Source organism: Fukomys damarensis, unplaced genomic scaffold (assembly GCF_012274545.1).
Source record: "Fukomys damarensis isolate Sample0158 unplaced genomic scaffold, DMR_v1.0_HiC HiC_scaffold_17, whole genome shotgun sequence".
Taxonomy (NCBI): Eukaryota; Metazoa; Chordata; class Mammalia; order Rodentia; family Bathyergidae; genus Fukomys; species Fukomys damarensis.
The window spans coordinates 43,993,476-44,010,541 of NW_022900929.1; the positions used below are offsets into that span (position 1 = coordinate 43,993,476).

At 35.2% G+C, this 17,066-nt stretch overlaps 2 protein-coding genes across 2 annotated transcripts; both read left to right on the forward strand.

Moving 5' to 3' along the window:
- The first annotated feature begins 900 nt into the window (after nucleotides 1-900).
- Nucleotides 901-1,887, forward strand: LOC104865217 (olfactory receptor 4K15). Its single transcript, XM_010628623.3, has one exon. The coding sequence runs from the start codon at nucleotides 913-915 to the stop codon at nucleotides 1,885-1,887; it is 975 nt and encodes a 324-aa protein (XP_010626925.1). The 5' UTR covers nucleotides 901-912.
- A 13,587-nt stretch (nucleotides 1,888-15,474) lies between these two features.
- Nucleotides 15,475-16,518, forward strand: LOC104865216 (olfactory receptor 4K15). The gene has a single exon (XM_010628622.1). It carries the CDS (start codon nucleotides 15,475-15,477, stop codon nucleotides 16,516-16,518), a length of 1,044 nt encoding a protein of 347 aa, XP_010626924.1.
- The last annotated feature ends 548 nt before the right edge of the window (nucleotides 16,519-17,066 follow it).

Genomic DNA, 17,066 nt, shown 5'->3' on the forward strand with positions numbered 1-17,066 from the left:
CAATCCTTTACAATCTGTTGTTTATTTTTCTTATTGTCATATAACTTTTGGGAAGTTCTACTTCATTTATAGAAGTTTGAAATGAAGAGGCATAAATTCTGACAAAATAGAACATAAAATAATTGAATAAGAAAAAATATTTTTCTCATAGTATGAATTCATTAGTATAAAAACTCATCCTTTACAACTGTAATTTTAGGAAAACTCACTAAATCAAATCAAACATTATTTATAATCCTATAAAATTTCCATGGTTATTAACACCAGTGCACAAGTATAGAGAAGGTTAATATTTTCAGGGATTGATCAAAAAGAACTAATGCATCAGGTTTCTTTAAAAAGAATTCATGAGTAGCTGAGTTGCACAAGCTGGGGGGTTTTGTAAACTCAGCTTTGCAAAGATTGTATATTTTAGTCTAGAGAATGTGTTATTGGAGAGGAGAAAACATAGGCAATCAAAACGATGATTTCTGTGTACTTACACAAATGGAATGCTGTCTTTATTTCTCCTCTCTTTTAATCTTCATCACTATGTAGCATGTCCAAAAAGCACAAAAACATGTGTAGGTAAGTTTTAACAAAGTAAATAATCTTAGCATATCACTGATGTTATTAACCAATTTTGCAAGCAGTTCGTTGCCTTCCCTTTTTATATCTGCCTTTCAAGGATATCACTTATTAGGCTTTTCAACATTGTATTTTAAGTTGATCTGCTTTTAAACTTTACTTAACTAAGTTCACATTTGTTGTACTGTAATATGATTAACAATGTTTCAGGAAAACCAGGAAAACAAATATGTAGAATTTTGAAAACCTGAACTGTAACTGGAAAAGGAAGCCATATCCCTTCATGTATTGATCTCTTGTTTCTCTCCTGTTCAGGCAACTGGAGATAAGTCTCTTCCAAAGTCAATGAATGAGACAAATTATTCTCGGGTGACTGAGTTTGTGTTGCTGGGACTCTCTAGTTCCAAGGAGCTCCAGCCTTTCCTATTTCTCATATTTTCAATGCTCTACTTGTCAATACTACTGGGGAACTTCCTCATCATCCTCACAGTGAACTCAGACCCTCGCCTTCACACCCCCATGTACTTTCTGCTTGCAAACCTCTCTTTCATAGATGTGTGTGTTGCCTCTTTTGCTACCCCCAAAATGATTGCAGACCTTCTTGTTGAGCATAAGACTATTTCTTTTAATGCCTGCTTGGCACAGATTTTCTTCGTTCACCTCTTCACTGGTGGTGAAATGGTACTTCTTGTATCCATGGCCTATGATCGCTATGTGGCTATTTGCAAGCCGCTCCACTACACCACAATCATGAGCCGCCGTGTATGCATCATTCTTGTCATCATCTCGTGGTGTGTGGGCTTCATTCACACCACAAGCCAGCTGGCATTTACTGTCGACTTGCCTTTCTGTGGCCCTAATCAGGTGGACAGCTTTTTCTGTGACCTCCCTCTAGTCACCAAGCTAGCCTGTACAGACACTTATGTCGTCAGCTTACTTATAGTCGCAGACAGTGGCTTTCTTTCCCTGAGTTCCTTTCTCCTCTTGGTTGTCTCCTACACCGTGATACTTCTTACAGTCAGGAAACGCTCTTCTGCGAGCATGGCAAAGGCCCGCTCCACGCTGACTGCCCACATCACCGTGGTCACACTCTTCTTTGGACCGTGCATTTTTATTTATGTGTGGCCCTTCAGCAGTTATTCCGTGGACAAAGTCCTTGCTGTGTTCTATACAGTCTTTACTCCCATTTTAAACCCAGTTATCTACTCCCTGAGGAACAAAGAAGTGAAAGCAGCTATGTCAAAACTTAAGAGTCGATATCTAAAGCCCGGCCAGGTTTCTACACTCATAAGGAATGCTCTTTTTCTGGAAACGAAGTAAACTTACAGGATTATGACCATTTTAGGCTATTTCTAGTCATTTTAAAATGGAACTGCTGTAATGTTAAAGCCCATCATTTTGATCTATAGTGTTTGTTAAATTGATATTATAGGTTAAATTTTCTAATAAAAAGTACAATAAAATTAGCAAATTTAATCTTCTTTTCATCATTTGTTTGGTTCTTCTTTGAGTTCTTCTTATTTTAAATGTAACATTTCAATATAATATTGCTTTTCATAGTGGTGCTATGGTTTTTTAAAAAATATAAATACATTCAACATTATATGGGTATAAAATGTATTGTTCATACTCCCAGCTAATAAAATGATTTTTACTTGTATGGAAAGAAAACAATTTTATAGAACAATTCTAAAATTGGAAGAGCAGTGATAAATAGTTACTGTTTTGCCGAGCTCTATGTTCACTTTTATCATAATGTGGCATTCTTAGAAATACAGCTCTGACATTGTTATTTCATCATTCGTAGGACTATTAGTTTAACAAGTTCCTGTACTATGTCCATTGTTTCAGTGCAAAGCTCTCTAATACTTTGGGAAATATGTACAAGGAAATGAAATGAAATGATGATATTCATGATCACAAGCGACACAATACTGATTCATTACAAACTCTAAAGTGCTGAGTAACAATATTAGCTCTTTAAATTCTAGAGTAAAGCAAGTGTTTTTGCTATTTGGTTGTTCTTATCTGCTGCAAGAATTACTACTGGGCTTATTTATCCATTTGGTTTGGTTTTATTTGTATTTTCTTGAGAGGGGATCTCACTGTATAGCTGAGGATGAACCCAAACTCATGATCCTCCTGTCTCAGCCTCCCAAATGCTTTAATCATTTTTTTCTCTCATTGAGTTTATTGGTACATTTTAGGTATACAGTACAGTGACATTCATCATTGGGATCTTGTACCAAGTGTTTCAGTTATTGTGTCTGGCTCTTTACAGTGTTTGATAGTCAGATTCTAGGATGCCATTGGACTTTGATAGGGACTGAGTTGTGAAAATGTGCCCCTTAGTGATTGTGTAATTAGCAACCACCCATCATTTCACGTCACAATTTCCTTCAATAAGTACAAGAAACCCTCTTATGTTTTAATTTGATGATCTTGTTAGGCTAAACCATTTCCAAAGGTATCATTAAGTTGGATAAACAGGTATTCCTGGCCCCCACATCATGTACTTCTGTAAGTACCTTTCCTTCAGCTAAAACTGTTGGAGTCATGATAGGATTGCCATGACCATCTGACAGAAAAGAAAGAAACTGGCTCACAGAAAGCACATTTGCCCGTATTGATGAAGATCAACAAATGGGCTGCTTCTGCTGCATCAGAACCCCATTCCTGGTAATCAGAAATTTCGCTGGTGAGGGAAATTTTGCTCAGTGCTATCACCCAGGAACATTTTACTTGACTGTAAAATCTGGATATAGAGTTTACTTAGATAAAAATAAACAGGAATTCCTGGATGATGGCAAATGGGTTGACTGGCTCAGTAGGGTCAATAGCAGAATAACGTTGGAAAGTCAAATAAAGGAGCTATGCAGAAGAAAAATAAGAAAAGGGCAATATGAATTAACAGAAAGTGCTGGGATCTTTGGTTATCACATCACTTCCTACTGTATATCATTTTCTGGAGAGAAGACAAGACCAGAGAACGGGATTACATGTCAACTAATTTTCATTCCTTGTTACAAACAGGATCTACAATGAGCTCCAGAATGAAATAACAATGGAAGCTGTAATGTAGGTTGTGAGTGTCCCCATAGTATTGGGCTCCCTTTGATTAAAATTCATCTCTCTCTCTTGCCATTATTGATCCTATTTATATGACTTGTGACAAGAAGAGATTGATGCTTTCAACTTGCCACCCATCGTTATTCCACAGAAATGGTAACAGTTGGTCTTTATCAGAGATGATTCTAACTGATTCAGACTCCAGAGATGAGTTTTCTCTCTGCTTGTAGTCCTTATAACTATTTTAGGATTTGCAAAGTCTTACTGATAGACATTGCATTCCACAAAGATTAGCCTTTATAGGAAATATTTTACAGGGAATAAATTGTGATAATAGGTACAGGGCCATTTTATTTTCACTTCCTGCATGAACCACCTTTAGGAAATAATCAATTGCCCTGATAGCACTCAGAAAAGTAGGTAGGAAAACATTTGCATGCTACATAGGGAGGCCTCCAAAATGCAATATATGATCTGAAGTAGCAACATATGGTATGATGCTATAAATACCTAAAATACTCAGTACCAAAAATAAGAAAAGTAATTAAGTTTGGCTTCTCTACCCACTATCTTCAGGGATTACTTGTAGATTTCTTTTTTCTTTTTTTCATCAGTATTCCAGGTTTTTCTGGAATGAAAACTCGATTCCCAGAACAACATTTTCATTAGAGAATACACTATTAATTCCACTGAACAAAATCTTTTGACTGTTGGGCAGGGAATGTAGCTAAGTGGTGCAGTACTTGCCTAACATGCTTGAGGCCCTGGATTTGATTCCCTTCCACTGAGGGAACAGCAGCAGCAGCAACAATATCAACAACATATTCAAAAAAAACAAATGAAAACTTTGACTATTACCCAACACATTAGAATTCTCAGCATAAAAAAAAGCATGGGAAGTGAAAATGAATGAATGAAAAAATGAATGAATAAATAAGGAGACAAGTTATTGGCAAGGCAAATATCCATAATTATTATTAGAAATTAAAGTTGGATGTGGGCAGTAAAGAATATGGCTGGAATGTCATGAATTCACTGCAATGTCTTTTTCCATAGTTACTCATTTGCCACGACATAACCTAACCCTTTATTGGTGACAAAGGTGTGAGGTACCCAACCATGTATTCAGCCAAGACGGACTAAAAAACTGCACTAGGTGAAAGTAATTTAGCATGGATGTTGAAGGGAGGAAGACATTTAAATTATGGCTTTAATCAGTTATATAACTTATTCCAGCAATCTTCTTGTAATAAGTTTTTTTAACTTATGTGATCAATCACCATCTTGAAGACTTCAAAACAGAACAGACTTACCAGGGAGCACAGGTGGGAGATAGCAAATATTTGTGATGCACTGCACTCCCTTCTTCAATGGGCTCCATGCAGGGGACAGTTTTATGCAGACAGGCAGTATTCTCCATCAAGCAAATGTGGTAGGACATCTCTGTTTCACTGCGTCAGGTCACAGTCCAACACCGGGCAACTCTGCTTAGGTACAATCACTGCCAAATGTAGCACTGAAAATGTTAACATCCTACAGGTGATCCTCAACCAGCAGGTGTGGCAGTTACTGGGTAAAGATTCCACCGTCAAACTTTACATAATTCATAAAAGCAACTCTAGGAACACTGGCTCTCAGTTCTTCTGGTGGCACCTAGTGACCATGCCATTAGGACTGCCCATCCTGTCACAAGTCCATTTCCATAAATAGTACAACAAACCATCACATAGTTTAATGATGGAGTTAGCCTGAAGCATGTCCAAAAACTCCATAAAGTTCTATAAATAGGTGTTCCTGGTCCCAACAGCATGCTTTTCTGTCACTTATGTACATTTCCTTTGGCTGAATTTTTGAAGTCATGATAGGATTGCCATGGCCAGCTGTATTTTAATTCATCGATTCTTTCATTCTTTTTAAAGTACATCATAGTATTATGCTACAAGACTGTTTCATAAGGGTTGGCAATTTGATGAACTGTAGCTAAGATATTTCTTTTTAAATACAAAGCTGAAAATTTATGTTTGATTTTTGTTACTCTTCACAATTTTGATGGATAGTAATTTTATTATTATTCATACTAAACTATTTCCTGTGTTTCATTTATACTTGTTTTCATTGTCCTTTCAGAGCAATTTCTTTTTTCTTATACATGGATATTTTCAAGTTACATTATTTTATTCCTCCCATAAATATTTTGTGTTCACAGAGAGTACTTTGACTACTTTCTGGTACAATGGAATACATGCACACAGATCTGTCACTCTTCTGTATCTACCCCTTTGTGTCAACGTTTAGTGAGTTCTGCCAATGTCCGTGACTCAAACCCAGGACTACAGCATTTATCCTATACTTCTTCCATGCTTGTGTAGTTTTCCTCAAGGGCAGTGAAAATTCTAACTTCCGCATGCTGCCATCCCTTCACTTAGTTTTCCAATATCACTGCACACAAAAATCAATTTCATAATTGTTAACCTCTAAACCCATGACAAATAAGTTTACAAACCATTGCAAAACATTAATATAGAATTACTTGGTTTTTCACCTTCAACTTTCCAGTGAAAACATTGTTCTCTAATTACACTGGAAAGCTCCTTCGCTGCTTCACACAGTTTTAAGTGCAGTTATGTCATATTGGCCGTTTCTTGTCTTCTCTTGAAAAATATTTATTCCAGTGTTTTATCCATGCTTTAGTCAGACTAATGGAATGTTTTGTTACAGAACTGAGTTCCTATACATCACAGATGTATTAACTCCTTACCTGATGTATAGTTTCAAATATTCTCTCCAGTTGCACAAATTGTTTCTTTTCTCTTGTTTATTTTCTTTGCTGTGTGGAAGTTTTTTAGGCAGAGGAAATTTCACGTTTCTATGCTCCATTGTTGCTGCCTGCATTGCTGCCTGTATTGTGGGGCCATATGAAAAAAAACATTGCCAAAACTAATTTCACATATTTTTATCCTATGTTTTCGTCTATTAATTTTTAAGCTTCAGGACATATTTTTTTGGGGGTATCAGGGATCCAATTCTGGTCCTTGTGCTTGCGAGACAAGTGGCAGAAACTCTGAGTTAAATCCCCAGCCCCAGGACTTAGACTTTTTATCTACTTTCAGTTGATATTTTAATATAGCATGGATACAGTCCAATTTCACCTTTCTATATGTGTATAAACAGATTTCTGAGTACCACATATTGGGGTGATCGTCTTTTCAACACTATATGTTATGGCAGTTTTGTTCAAAATCAATTGCCCATAAAATGTGTGGGTTGTGATTCTCTATTCTATTACTTTGATGAATATGCCTATTTTATGCCTGTGTCGTACCTATTTTGATTGCTGTAGCTTTGTGGTATGTTTTGAAATAAAGTAACTTGGGTGAAGGGAGGGCAGCGACAAGGGGAAAAAATGAGAACCAAGACCTGTCATGTCAAGGTACAAGATCCCAATAATGAATGTAACTTTACTGTATACCTAAAATGTACCATTAAGCTTAATTTAAAAAATAAATGAAAAATAAAATAAAAAAATGAAATGAAGTAACTTGATGTCTGTGGCTTTGTTCCTTTTGCTCCATATTGCTTTAACTGTTTTGAATTCTTTGTGGTACCATATAAATTTTAGGATAGCTTTGTCTAATTCTGTAAAAGAGCTCATTAAATTTTGTTTTGTTTTGTTCTGTTTTTTTGAGGCAGGGTTTCACTATGCAGTTCAGAGTGCTTTAAAACTCACTATATAGCCCAGGCTGGTCTTGAATTCACAGCGATCCTCCTGCCTCAGCCTCCCGAGTTCTGGGATTATAGGAGTATGCCACCATGCCTAGCAAGCTCATTAAAATTTTGACAGAAATTGCATTGGATCTGTAGATTGCTTTAGATAGTATGAATATTAGTATTATTTTTCCATTCTTGACCTCATAATATATATTTATTTATATCTTCTTCAATCTCTCATCAATGTTTATAATTTTCAGTGTATACAGCTTTCATGCCCTTCATTAAAATTATTTCTAAGCACATCTGAAGCTTTATAAAAAGGACTATTTTCTTGACTTTTGTGTTAGAAAATACTTTTTTGTGTGAAAAATTGTTACATGTATATACTTTTTTCATATTGATTTTGTATCACAGAAATTTCTTTGCTTATTAGTTCTAAAAGGCTCTTTTTCTTTTGGATTTTCTATATATAATATTTTGTCAAATGCAAACAGAAACAATTTAAGTTTTCCTTTCTGGTGTGTATTATTCCTCCTCTTCCTCCTCCTTTTCTTCATCTTCCTCCTCTTTCTTAGTCCTCCTCTTCTTTTTCTTTCTTCTTCTCTTCCTATTCCTTTTCCTCTCCCCTCACCTTTTCTTTGTTTTCTTTTGACCTAATTACTTTGTCTGATATTTCAGTACTATGTTGAATAAAAATGGTGAGGGTGAGTATCCTTGTCTTATTTCTGATCTTGGAGAAAAAGCTTTCACCTTTTCACCATTGAATATGTTAATGTTTTGCTTCTGATGTATGCACTTTATTTGTATTATAGTATGTTCTTCTTATACCTAGTTTGTTGGAAGTTTTTTTTTTTATCAAAGAATGTTTCATTTTGTCTGAGTTTGGTGGGCATTGGTAATAGGGGCACAAATAGACATGATTCCTCCTTAGTCCCTTGGCAGATGGTCTGTTGGTAGAGTCACAGAGAAGTAGGACTAGAACAGTTCTCATAAGGACATGTGCCTGCCTCAGGTTCATACTGGGACCATGGTCTGTGGTGCTGCCATTAGTGCATTTCTTTGTTTTCCCAAAGTGACCCTTGTCAGTCTCAGATTCAACCAGGATTCAGAATGTTCTGGTGGGATCTGAAGCTCACCCAAAAGGCACTCTTGCATTTGGATGGCTGCTAAATATTTGTTGAGGTGGTACGTGGGGTCAATCTCTTGTGCCATCACTGCTTGACAGACTGTTTTAACAGATTTAGTTGTCAGATTTTACATTCCAACAGGGGTTCCCTGACATACCTACTGATGTATGGTTTGTTTTTGTTTGTTAGGCAAAGTTTTCTATTCATGTTACAGACTAGTGTCACTTAATTTTATAAGTTCTGGATATAAAGAAAAGAATAAGGTGAAAATTGTAAATAATTTTCTACATTTTCTCCCAAGGAAAGCAAATAGCAATTTACCAGGGCTGTTTTAGAGCTCTAAAAAAGTATGTAATATCACTCATGCTGTGACAATACCTGTCATAACATTTTTTTTTTTCTCGACTGGGGATTGAACTCAGGACTTTGGCTTGCCATGTAGGCCTGGTGTCACTGAGCTACATCCCTGACCCTGGCCCTTTGTCGTAACTGTTTGGTGACTTTTCTTAGCTTCCTCTCTTATACTACTTTCAATTTTTTATTACTCAACTGGATATTTTTGAAATTTAATCTCATAAAAGTCTATCCCTATTTGACTAGTCATTCAAAGTATGATTATTTTTATTTATATTTCACCTCAATATTTTGGTTTCTAAAATTGTTTGAATATTCACCCAAGAAATATAATATTAATATTTATTGCATTATATTGAAGAAATTATTTCTCACTCCCTAATATATGTTACATACAAAAAGGTGGATATGCTAAGCATTGCAGAATTCCACCTTTAATTTCATTATAGATGTACATTTGTAACTCGCAGGTGAACCTCTTGACACAATTAGAAATGCAACATCTAAAAGAAATTCATTATATGAATTATAATTTAAAACTAGTTGATTTATTTCCTTAGGATGTGGATGATATGCCATGAAGAATCAATGAAAACACCTCAAGTATTTGAAAAGATGCCGTGTTGGAGGAATAGATTTGTTCTATCAGACTAAACAAGAGAGAAACAGATGAGCATTCTGTCATAGATGTCATTCTGTCATGCTGGCTGGTAAAATGGTAGACTTCTTTCTTTTTCTCTCACTATGTAGTGTAGACTGGCTTTGAACTCCCTATGTACCTCAGCCTACCTCAAATTCACAGCAATTCTCGTACCTCAGACTCTCAAATATTGAGATTACACCATGTCTGGCTCCACCATATTAATCTTCTAAATTGAACCAAAATGCATATATTCATGGGATACAGTGTGATTATTTTGATGTATGTGTACAATGTACAGTAATCAAATCACTGCATTTGGCAAATCCCTCATCTCAAACACCGTATCTATCATTTCTTTGGGTTGGGGACATTCAGTCCTGGCTTCTAGCTGTTTTGAAATACACAGTAGGGTTTTTTTTTTTGCATTTTTAATATTTATTGTTTAAAAAAGCAACAAAAGATATGAAAGAAACTGCTTTTTGATGTACAAAGTCTTAAAAAGATCACTAGAAATAACTACCTATGTGAAGTGTGAATATTGCCCTAGGTGTGATAATTGAAATAAAAAGTTTTTTGTTCATTTGTTTTTGTTTTATAGAGTGTTATTGGTATTTTCATTGTAGTTCCCACAGCGGGCTTCTTGCGATTGGCAGAAACCGCCCTGAGGTTTAGTGATCATTTTCAGTACTGGATAATATTCATAATTACAGAAAATTTGGTGTTAAAAATTACTAAGTTTTAGTACAGTGAAATAATATTTTGCTTTCAGGTGTGCTAACTATTGGAAGAAGTGTTGTTGTTTTTTTCTTATCCTTGGAAAAATTGTCATATGTAATTATTCCCACTGCAATGTGACCTCACAGATCTCTAAAGGATGGCTTTTCGTTTCTCCAATAAGATCAGTTCTCTGCCATCTGGGCAAAAAAATGGCCCACTTTATATTGCGTTATCTTTGCATGTTGCAATTCTATGGCAGAAAGAAGGAAAACAATCCTCACTATTTCTAGGCATATCCTGAAGGACTCTCATTAGCACAGGACCAAGTTAAAATGCATCAGGTCAGAAGTATATAGAAATTGTACTAATTATAAAATTTTCCACCTGAGTTGGAAGTTTAAGAGAGTTAGTGATAATTGTCTCAGTCAAATTGGAAACTCCATTTGGAAAAGATTAAATGACTTCTGCTGCCCTACTTGAAGGTAATCCTGATAGGAATAGGATCAGAATCTTAAGGAGACATTCCTCACTATCATCATCTGTCTTTTCTCTGCTTTTTGTTTGATTTTTGAGACAGAGTCTCACTATGTACTCTAGGCTAGTCTTGAACTCTCTATGTAGCCCAAGACAGCCTCAAAGTTGCTATGATCCTCCTACTTCTAACTCCCTACTGCTGGAATTAGAGGTGTGTTCCACTACTCCTGCCCTTTCTCTGCTACTTAATCTTTTTCACTCTTGTATATTTATTTTATTTTCTAGTTGGTTTCATTTTTATTTTTTTCTGGGGATAAAACTCAGGACCTTGTGTTTATAAGGCTTTGATATTTAGATACTTGCAAAATGTCTAATTTACCTATTATCAAATTGTGAATAAAATTAGGACAGGAAATGTTATTTTGAGCAAAATAATGAACAGTTGGATATAATTTATTGCTGTTTTGAACTAGATAATGGGAAGATAGACATTATATATTTTTTCTAAGAACACAATCTGTGTACTAGAATAATATGTGATTATGCTTCTTTGTTCAAAATCAAATAAAACTGTTTCCCTCTCTAATTTCAACCTCTTGCCAAACCACCCCTACAACAATTGTCTATCATGTACCTTGCATAGATACATCATCATTTATACCTATTATCACAATCTGTTGGTGTCTGTCCCCATGTAACTTGCGACCGTCATCCTAGTTTTCCTTCTGTCTCTGCTGAGGGCAGTGGTACACTAGACGGTATAAGGTTAGATGTGTGTTCTCTACCTGTGTAAGGCCTGGGGCAAACCAGAGGTAGATCATCTTTGACGTATTCTCCTAGGCTCTTTATTCAGCCAGAAGAGACTGGTCAGAGGCACTTGCCCGCACCCATACTACTTTGAAAAAAATGTTTTCATGTCTTCTATTCATATTGTCTATCACAGTTTTTCCATACTGGACACTGAAGGGTAAGTGGTGCATGTGTTTCTTTGATAAAACAGGAAATATTCACCTGTTTGATTATACACATATTGGTCAGGGTAACTAGATTGTTTTACAATAAATCCATTTGCTTTTCTTGAATTATGTCTTTAAAATGCAAACAATCAAAGACTATTATAGCTGAAGAGCAAGAATGTTTAATCACCCCATTTTTAAAAGACAAACTGTGCTCGACAGTGTTTGTGATTTGCCAAAAATTTATAAAGTAATTCAGTGAGATGTAGACATGTAATTAAGATTTTCTACATCATAGGTGAAAACATTTTCTATGAAACACAATGCTGTTAGACATCATTCTTTGATTTGTACTTTATAGTATTTCAGAGCTTATAATTTAGAAGGTTCTGTTTAAAAAAAGCCGAAAGTAATATTATTTTTAAATAATATTAATTAAAATATTAAATATTAATTCCATCATTAATTACTTACTAATTTATATTTTAGTAATTTTAAGAGGGATTTTAAATAATCTGTTCATAATGTTTTAAGTAACACATTTTAACTTTCAGCAGTTAAATTTCAATAAAATAGGAACAGTTCATTAATTTTAACACAATATTCAATGGTTAAAGCAGTTCACTTTTGGAAAATAAAACATTTCTAAAAGATGAATATACTTAGTATTAAATTTTGCATTCAAAAATTTCAATTTAACAGATTCAACATCACGTGCATTTTACCATCCTAGAAATAATTAGAGAAAACCAAGAACCTCTTGTACATGCAGTTGTGATAAAAGTGTGCCTTTTGCAATATACCTTTTTTTGAGAAACAGCACAAATGTGATTAAATCTATTATGTTGTATAGGAAAAAGTGACTGGCTTAATTGTATGATTATCATAGCCCATATGTCTCCAAGAAAAAAAAAGCCATCTGAATTTAAAATTTAGGGAAAGTAAGATAAAATAATTTAAAAGCCTAAACATTTCATAAGCATTATGCTGACAAAATTACTACATTTCCTTTACTTCAGAGACCTTACAGAATTTAAATTGTCACACAGTGTTATTGGCTGTAATTCTTTAAAAAATATTTTGAATACTTTTGGATAATATTGTGGCTAAAACTTTGATCAGGAAAAAAAAGTTTAATTTTTTAAAAGTTCTAGTTGAAATTTTGTAGTATCCTCTTATGATCAATCTGAAAAACTCTGTCCATATTTCTGGAGGTTAAATTGGGAGTTTGCAGTTTCCTCAGATATGTGATGGGTGAAGAGTGGGAATCTATCTTCTGCCTGGAATTTTAGTGAGGTTTGGGGGGTATAATTCCTAGAGGTCCTTCGAATTACTGTGATTGACAGCATATTTCATCTAGTACTACTAAAAAATCAGAAGCAGTATAGGATAATTTTGCTCAGTTTATGTGACAATTGTATATTTGTTTTCAGTGCTTCTTCATTTTTCCTCCCTAAACTTTTTTCTTCTCTCAGATTCCTCAGCAATCCAGTGCTGTCCCAGATATGAGGGGCTTCCATTAGGCCACTGCCTGCAGTCCTTTCCAACCTCCTGGATGACAGCCCCTCTTCACCCAAGACCCTACGTCTGTTTTTTTCCTTTAAAAACAAATCTATTTATGACTCATGTCCTCAAGATCATACCAACGTTTGATTCCCTGTCAGCCATACCTGACAATTAAACCTAGTTAGAAGCTCAACGACCATGGAATAAAGGACACTGTCCTTCTTCTCTTAGGTAGGTGAAAACATTTTGTCAGTTTACTCCCAAGGATCATCTACTAGCACTTGCCTTTTCCCACAATGACTGTGAGTGACAGAATATGTAGGATAGAGAAATAGGCAAAGAAAGTTCTGAATGGTCAAACTTTGAAATCATGGATTTGAGGCACCTGCAATTATACTTAAGTCTATTTTAGCCACAAGGCACCAACCACACAATTTTAGAAATAAAATTAGGGAGAGACTGGTTTTTTTAAGACTCCAAAGCAAAACCTGAAACTCATATAGCAAAATCTTACAGGCTTGTGTTAATCTCTTGTAAACACAACAAGAAAGGGAACACTTAATTTACTTGAGCTTATCCCATAATGAAAAACTCATTTTTGTGTAAGTCAGAAGAGCAGGAATAACTATCAGAAGCAAAATATTTATTCTGAAGTGAAATAATGCTTAATAAGTGTTACCATACTTTGTAAACTATTTTTGATAAAAGATTTTTCACTCATATAATTTCCAGGAAACATTTCTCTTTGAAAATATTATTCTTAATATTTTATACTTGCTTGCAGGTACTTTGAAAGATTAAAGAGCTGCTGAATGTTGCATAGTTGATTGAGGACAGCACTTTGATTTAGCCTCAAATTATTTTCTCACTAGATCTATATTTCCACTGTGGCATAATGATTGGACTGAATATAATCATCCTTTTGTTGAGCAATAAAGGTATCAATTTAATTGTTTCTTGAGTAAAAGAACATGGTGGGTGTGAATAGGACAAGAACTCCTCATGAAAAGCATAGAACAAGGGTTATATTTTTGGATGATCTTCTTTGGTTAAAGGTTTAACCCTAAATCTGATTGCTTTAACCTTAGTTCTCGCACAGAGTTCTGTACGAAGGAGGCATTAAATTCTCACAGAGTAAATTGATTTAAGATGAACTCAAATTTATTGCAAAAATCTTAGAGTTCTCCTAGCCCAACATGTTTATCATATATACTTTAAAAGCTTTTTTTCTTTTTTCTTTTTTTTGTACCCACGATTGAACTCAGAGCCTTGCACTTGCGAGGCAAGCGGCAGCACCACTGACCTAAATCCCTGGCCCTATGCTTGAAAATCTTGATTTAAAAGATTCTCCCATTTCTAGTCAATGACAAAACAAGAAAGAAATTAGGTGTATTTTTTTTAATTTTATTGAGTTTATTGGTACATTTAGGGATACAGTACAGTTACATTCATTGTTGGGATCATGTACCTTTACATGGCAAGTCTTGATTCTCATTTTTTTCCCCTTACCTCTGCCCTCCCTTCACCCCCTCCTCCCCTAGGTGTATTTTTTTACTCTTTGTAGCTTTTCTTCAAGTAAAGATGAGAGCTAAGATTTCCTCTTGTTTTAGATCTTTAGCATGAGGGAGAAAAGTTCAAGAATGGAAATAAAATATTTACATAGGTTTAGAAGATCTCAATTACTCAGTATGTGTATGATAACTTCATTAGTAATGAGCTATGCAAGGAAATATCAGAGCAGCCAATGCATGAAATGGCCTGAATAGTAATGGAAACACTTTCATCACCCCAGTGCTCCAAGAGCTCCTACCACAATTCTCCCTCTCTCTTTTATTCCTTATATGATAATCATCATCCTGACTTCTAATTCTAGGTGATTTGTCTTGTCTTTCTTTGAATTTCCTTTCATTGAAAGGATATACATATTCACTTTTTTTCTAATACTCCTTGCACAGTATTAATTTTGTCAGTCTATTTATCTTTGGTGGCTTTACATTTTTTTGAGTTCTTATTTAATTCTGTGAAGAAAACAATGACAGATTTTTGAGTTTATAGTTTATAACATTGGATTTCTGTGACATTGAACTATCTTCTATGTATTATTTTCACAAGTTAGTTGATTTCACAAATTCATGGAACTAAGTGAGTGAATGTAATTTTCTCTTCCAACTGCACAATTAACACGCTCCTTTTCTAGAAGGGTATTTTTCAGTATCTCATTATGTCCTTATTAATTTCATTTTGATTGTTGTTGTGCTATCTGTATTGAAAGAGACAGCAAATCCAACATACATATTGGAGTAAAAATTAGAATTCTTAAAGATTGGGACAAAAGAAGGATATTCACCCTATGCTCAGTTCATTCACTGTTTTCTATTTCTCTCCTACTCAGGCAACTGGAGATAAGTCTCTTCCAAAGTCAATGAATGAGACAAATTATTCTCGGGTGACTGAGTTTGTGTTGCTGGGACTCTCTAGTTCCAAGGAGCTCCAGCCTTTCCTGTTTCTCATATTTTCAATGCTCTACTTGTCAATACTACTGGGGAACTTCCTCATCATCCTCACAGTGAACTCAGACCCTCGCCTTCACACCCCCATGTACTTTCTGCTTGCAAACCTCTCTTTCATAGATGTGTGTGTTGCCTCTTTTGCTACCCCCAAAATGATTGCAGACCTTCTTGTTGAGCATAAGACTATTTCTTTTGAAGCTTGCTTAACTCAGATTTTCTGTGTCCATCTTTTTGCTGGTGGTGAAATGGTCATGCTTGTATCCATGGCCTACGATCGCTATGTGGCTATTTGCAAGCCGCTCCACTACACCACAATCATGAGCCGCCGTGTATGCATCGTTCTTGTCATCATTCCATGGTTTGTGGGCTTCATTCACACTACTAGCCAGCTGGCATTTACTGTCGACTTGCCTTTCTGTGGCCCTAATCAGGTGGACAGCTTTTTCTGTGACCTCCCTCTAGTCACCAAGCTAGCCTGTACAGACACTTATGTCGTCAGCTTACTTATAGTCGCAGACAGTGGCTTTCTTTCCCTGAGTTCCTTTCTCCTCTTGGTTGTCTCCTACACCGTGATACTTCTTACAGTCAGGAAACGCTCTTCTGCGAGCATGGCAAAGGCCCGCTCCACGCTGACTGCCCACATCACCGTGGTCACACTCTTCTTTGGACCGTGCATTTTTATTTATGTGTGGCCCTTCAGCAGTTATTCCGTGGACAAAGTCCTTGCTGTGTTCTATACAGTCTTTACTCCCATTTTAAACCCAGTTATCTACACCCTGAGAAACAAAGAAATGAAGGTAGCTATGTCCAAACTGAGGAGCCAGATTTTGAAGCCTGGCCAGGTTTCTACACTCATAAGGAATGTTCTTCCTCTGGAAACATAATAAAAGGAATGACTCTTAGTTCTTCAGTTCTGTATCTATTAATTTTAAAATGGAGTCATTGTAATTTTAAAGGAAATCATTTTGAGGCATGTGAAAGATTATTAACCTAAAGTAAAATGTATCTGTGAAAGCAAAATCATTGTAATATTAACAGTAGCAATTTTATCATGTTTTTCTCTTCTATACATTTTTATATTTAATTTTCTATACCTATTTTTTGTTCTATATTTTATATTTTTTAAGAAAGATCACCTTTCTCTCTGAAAGAACTGATGCTCAGATTTTAACTCTAAAGTAATATTAGGTACATTTCTCTATACCAAAGGAATGATAGCTGTATTTAGACTTGATATGATGAATAATATTTGATATGACTTAATATCCTTGCAGGTCACACTGTGCTTTGCAGCTGATGGTGCATAAAGACAATTGTACAATTAGTGTTAGAGACAAGGTAAATTGCAAACATCCATAGATATCGATAAAACATTTCATTTAACATTTTCTTAAATCCTCCTCTGTGTGGCTTATAGAATGAAATATTCTTC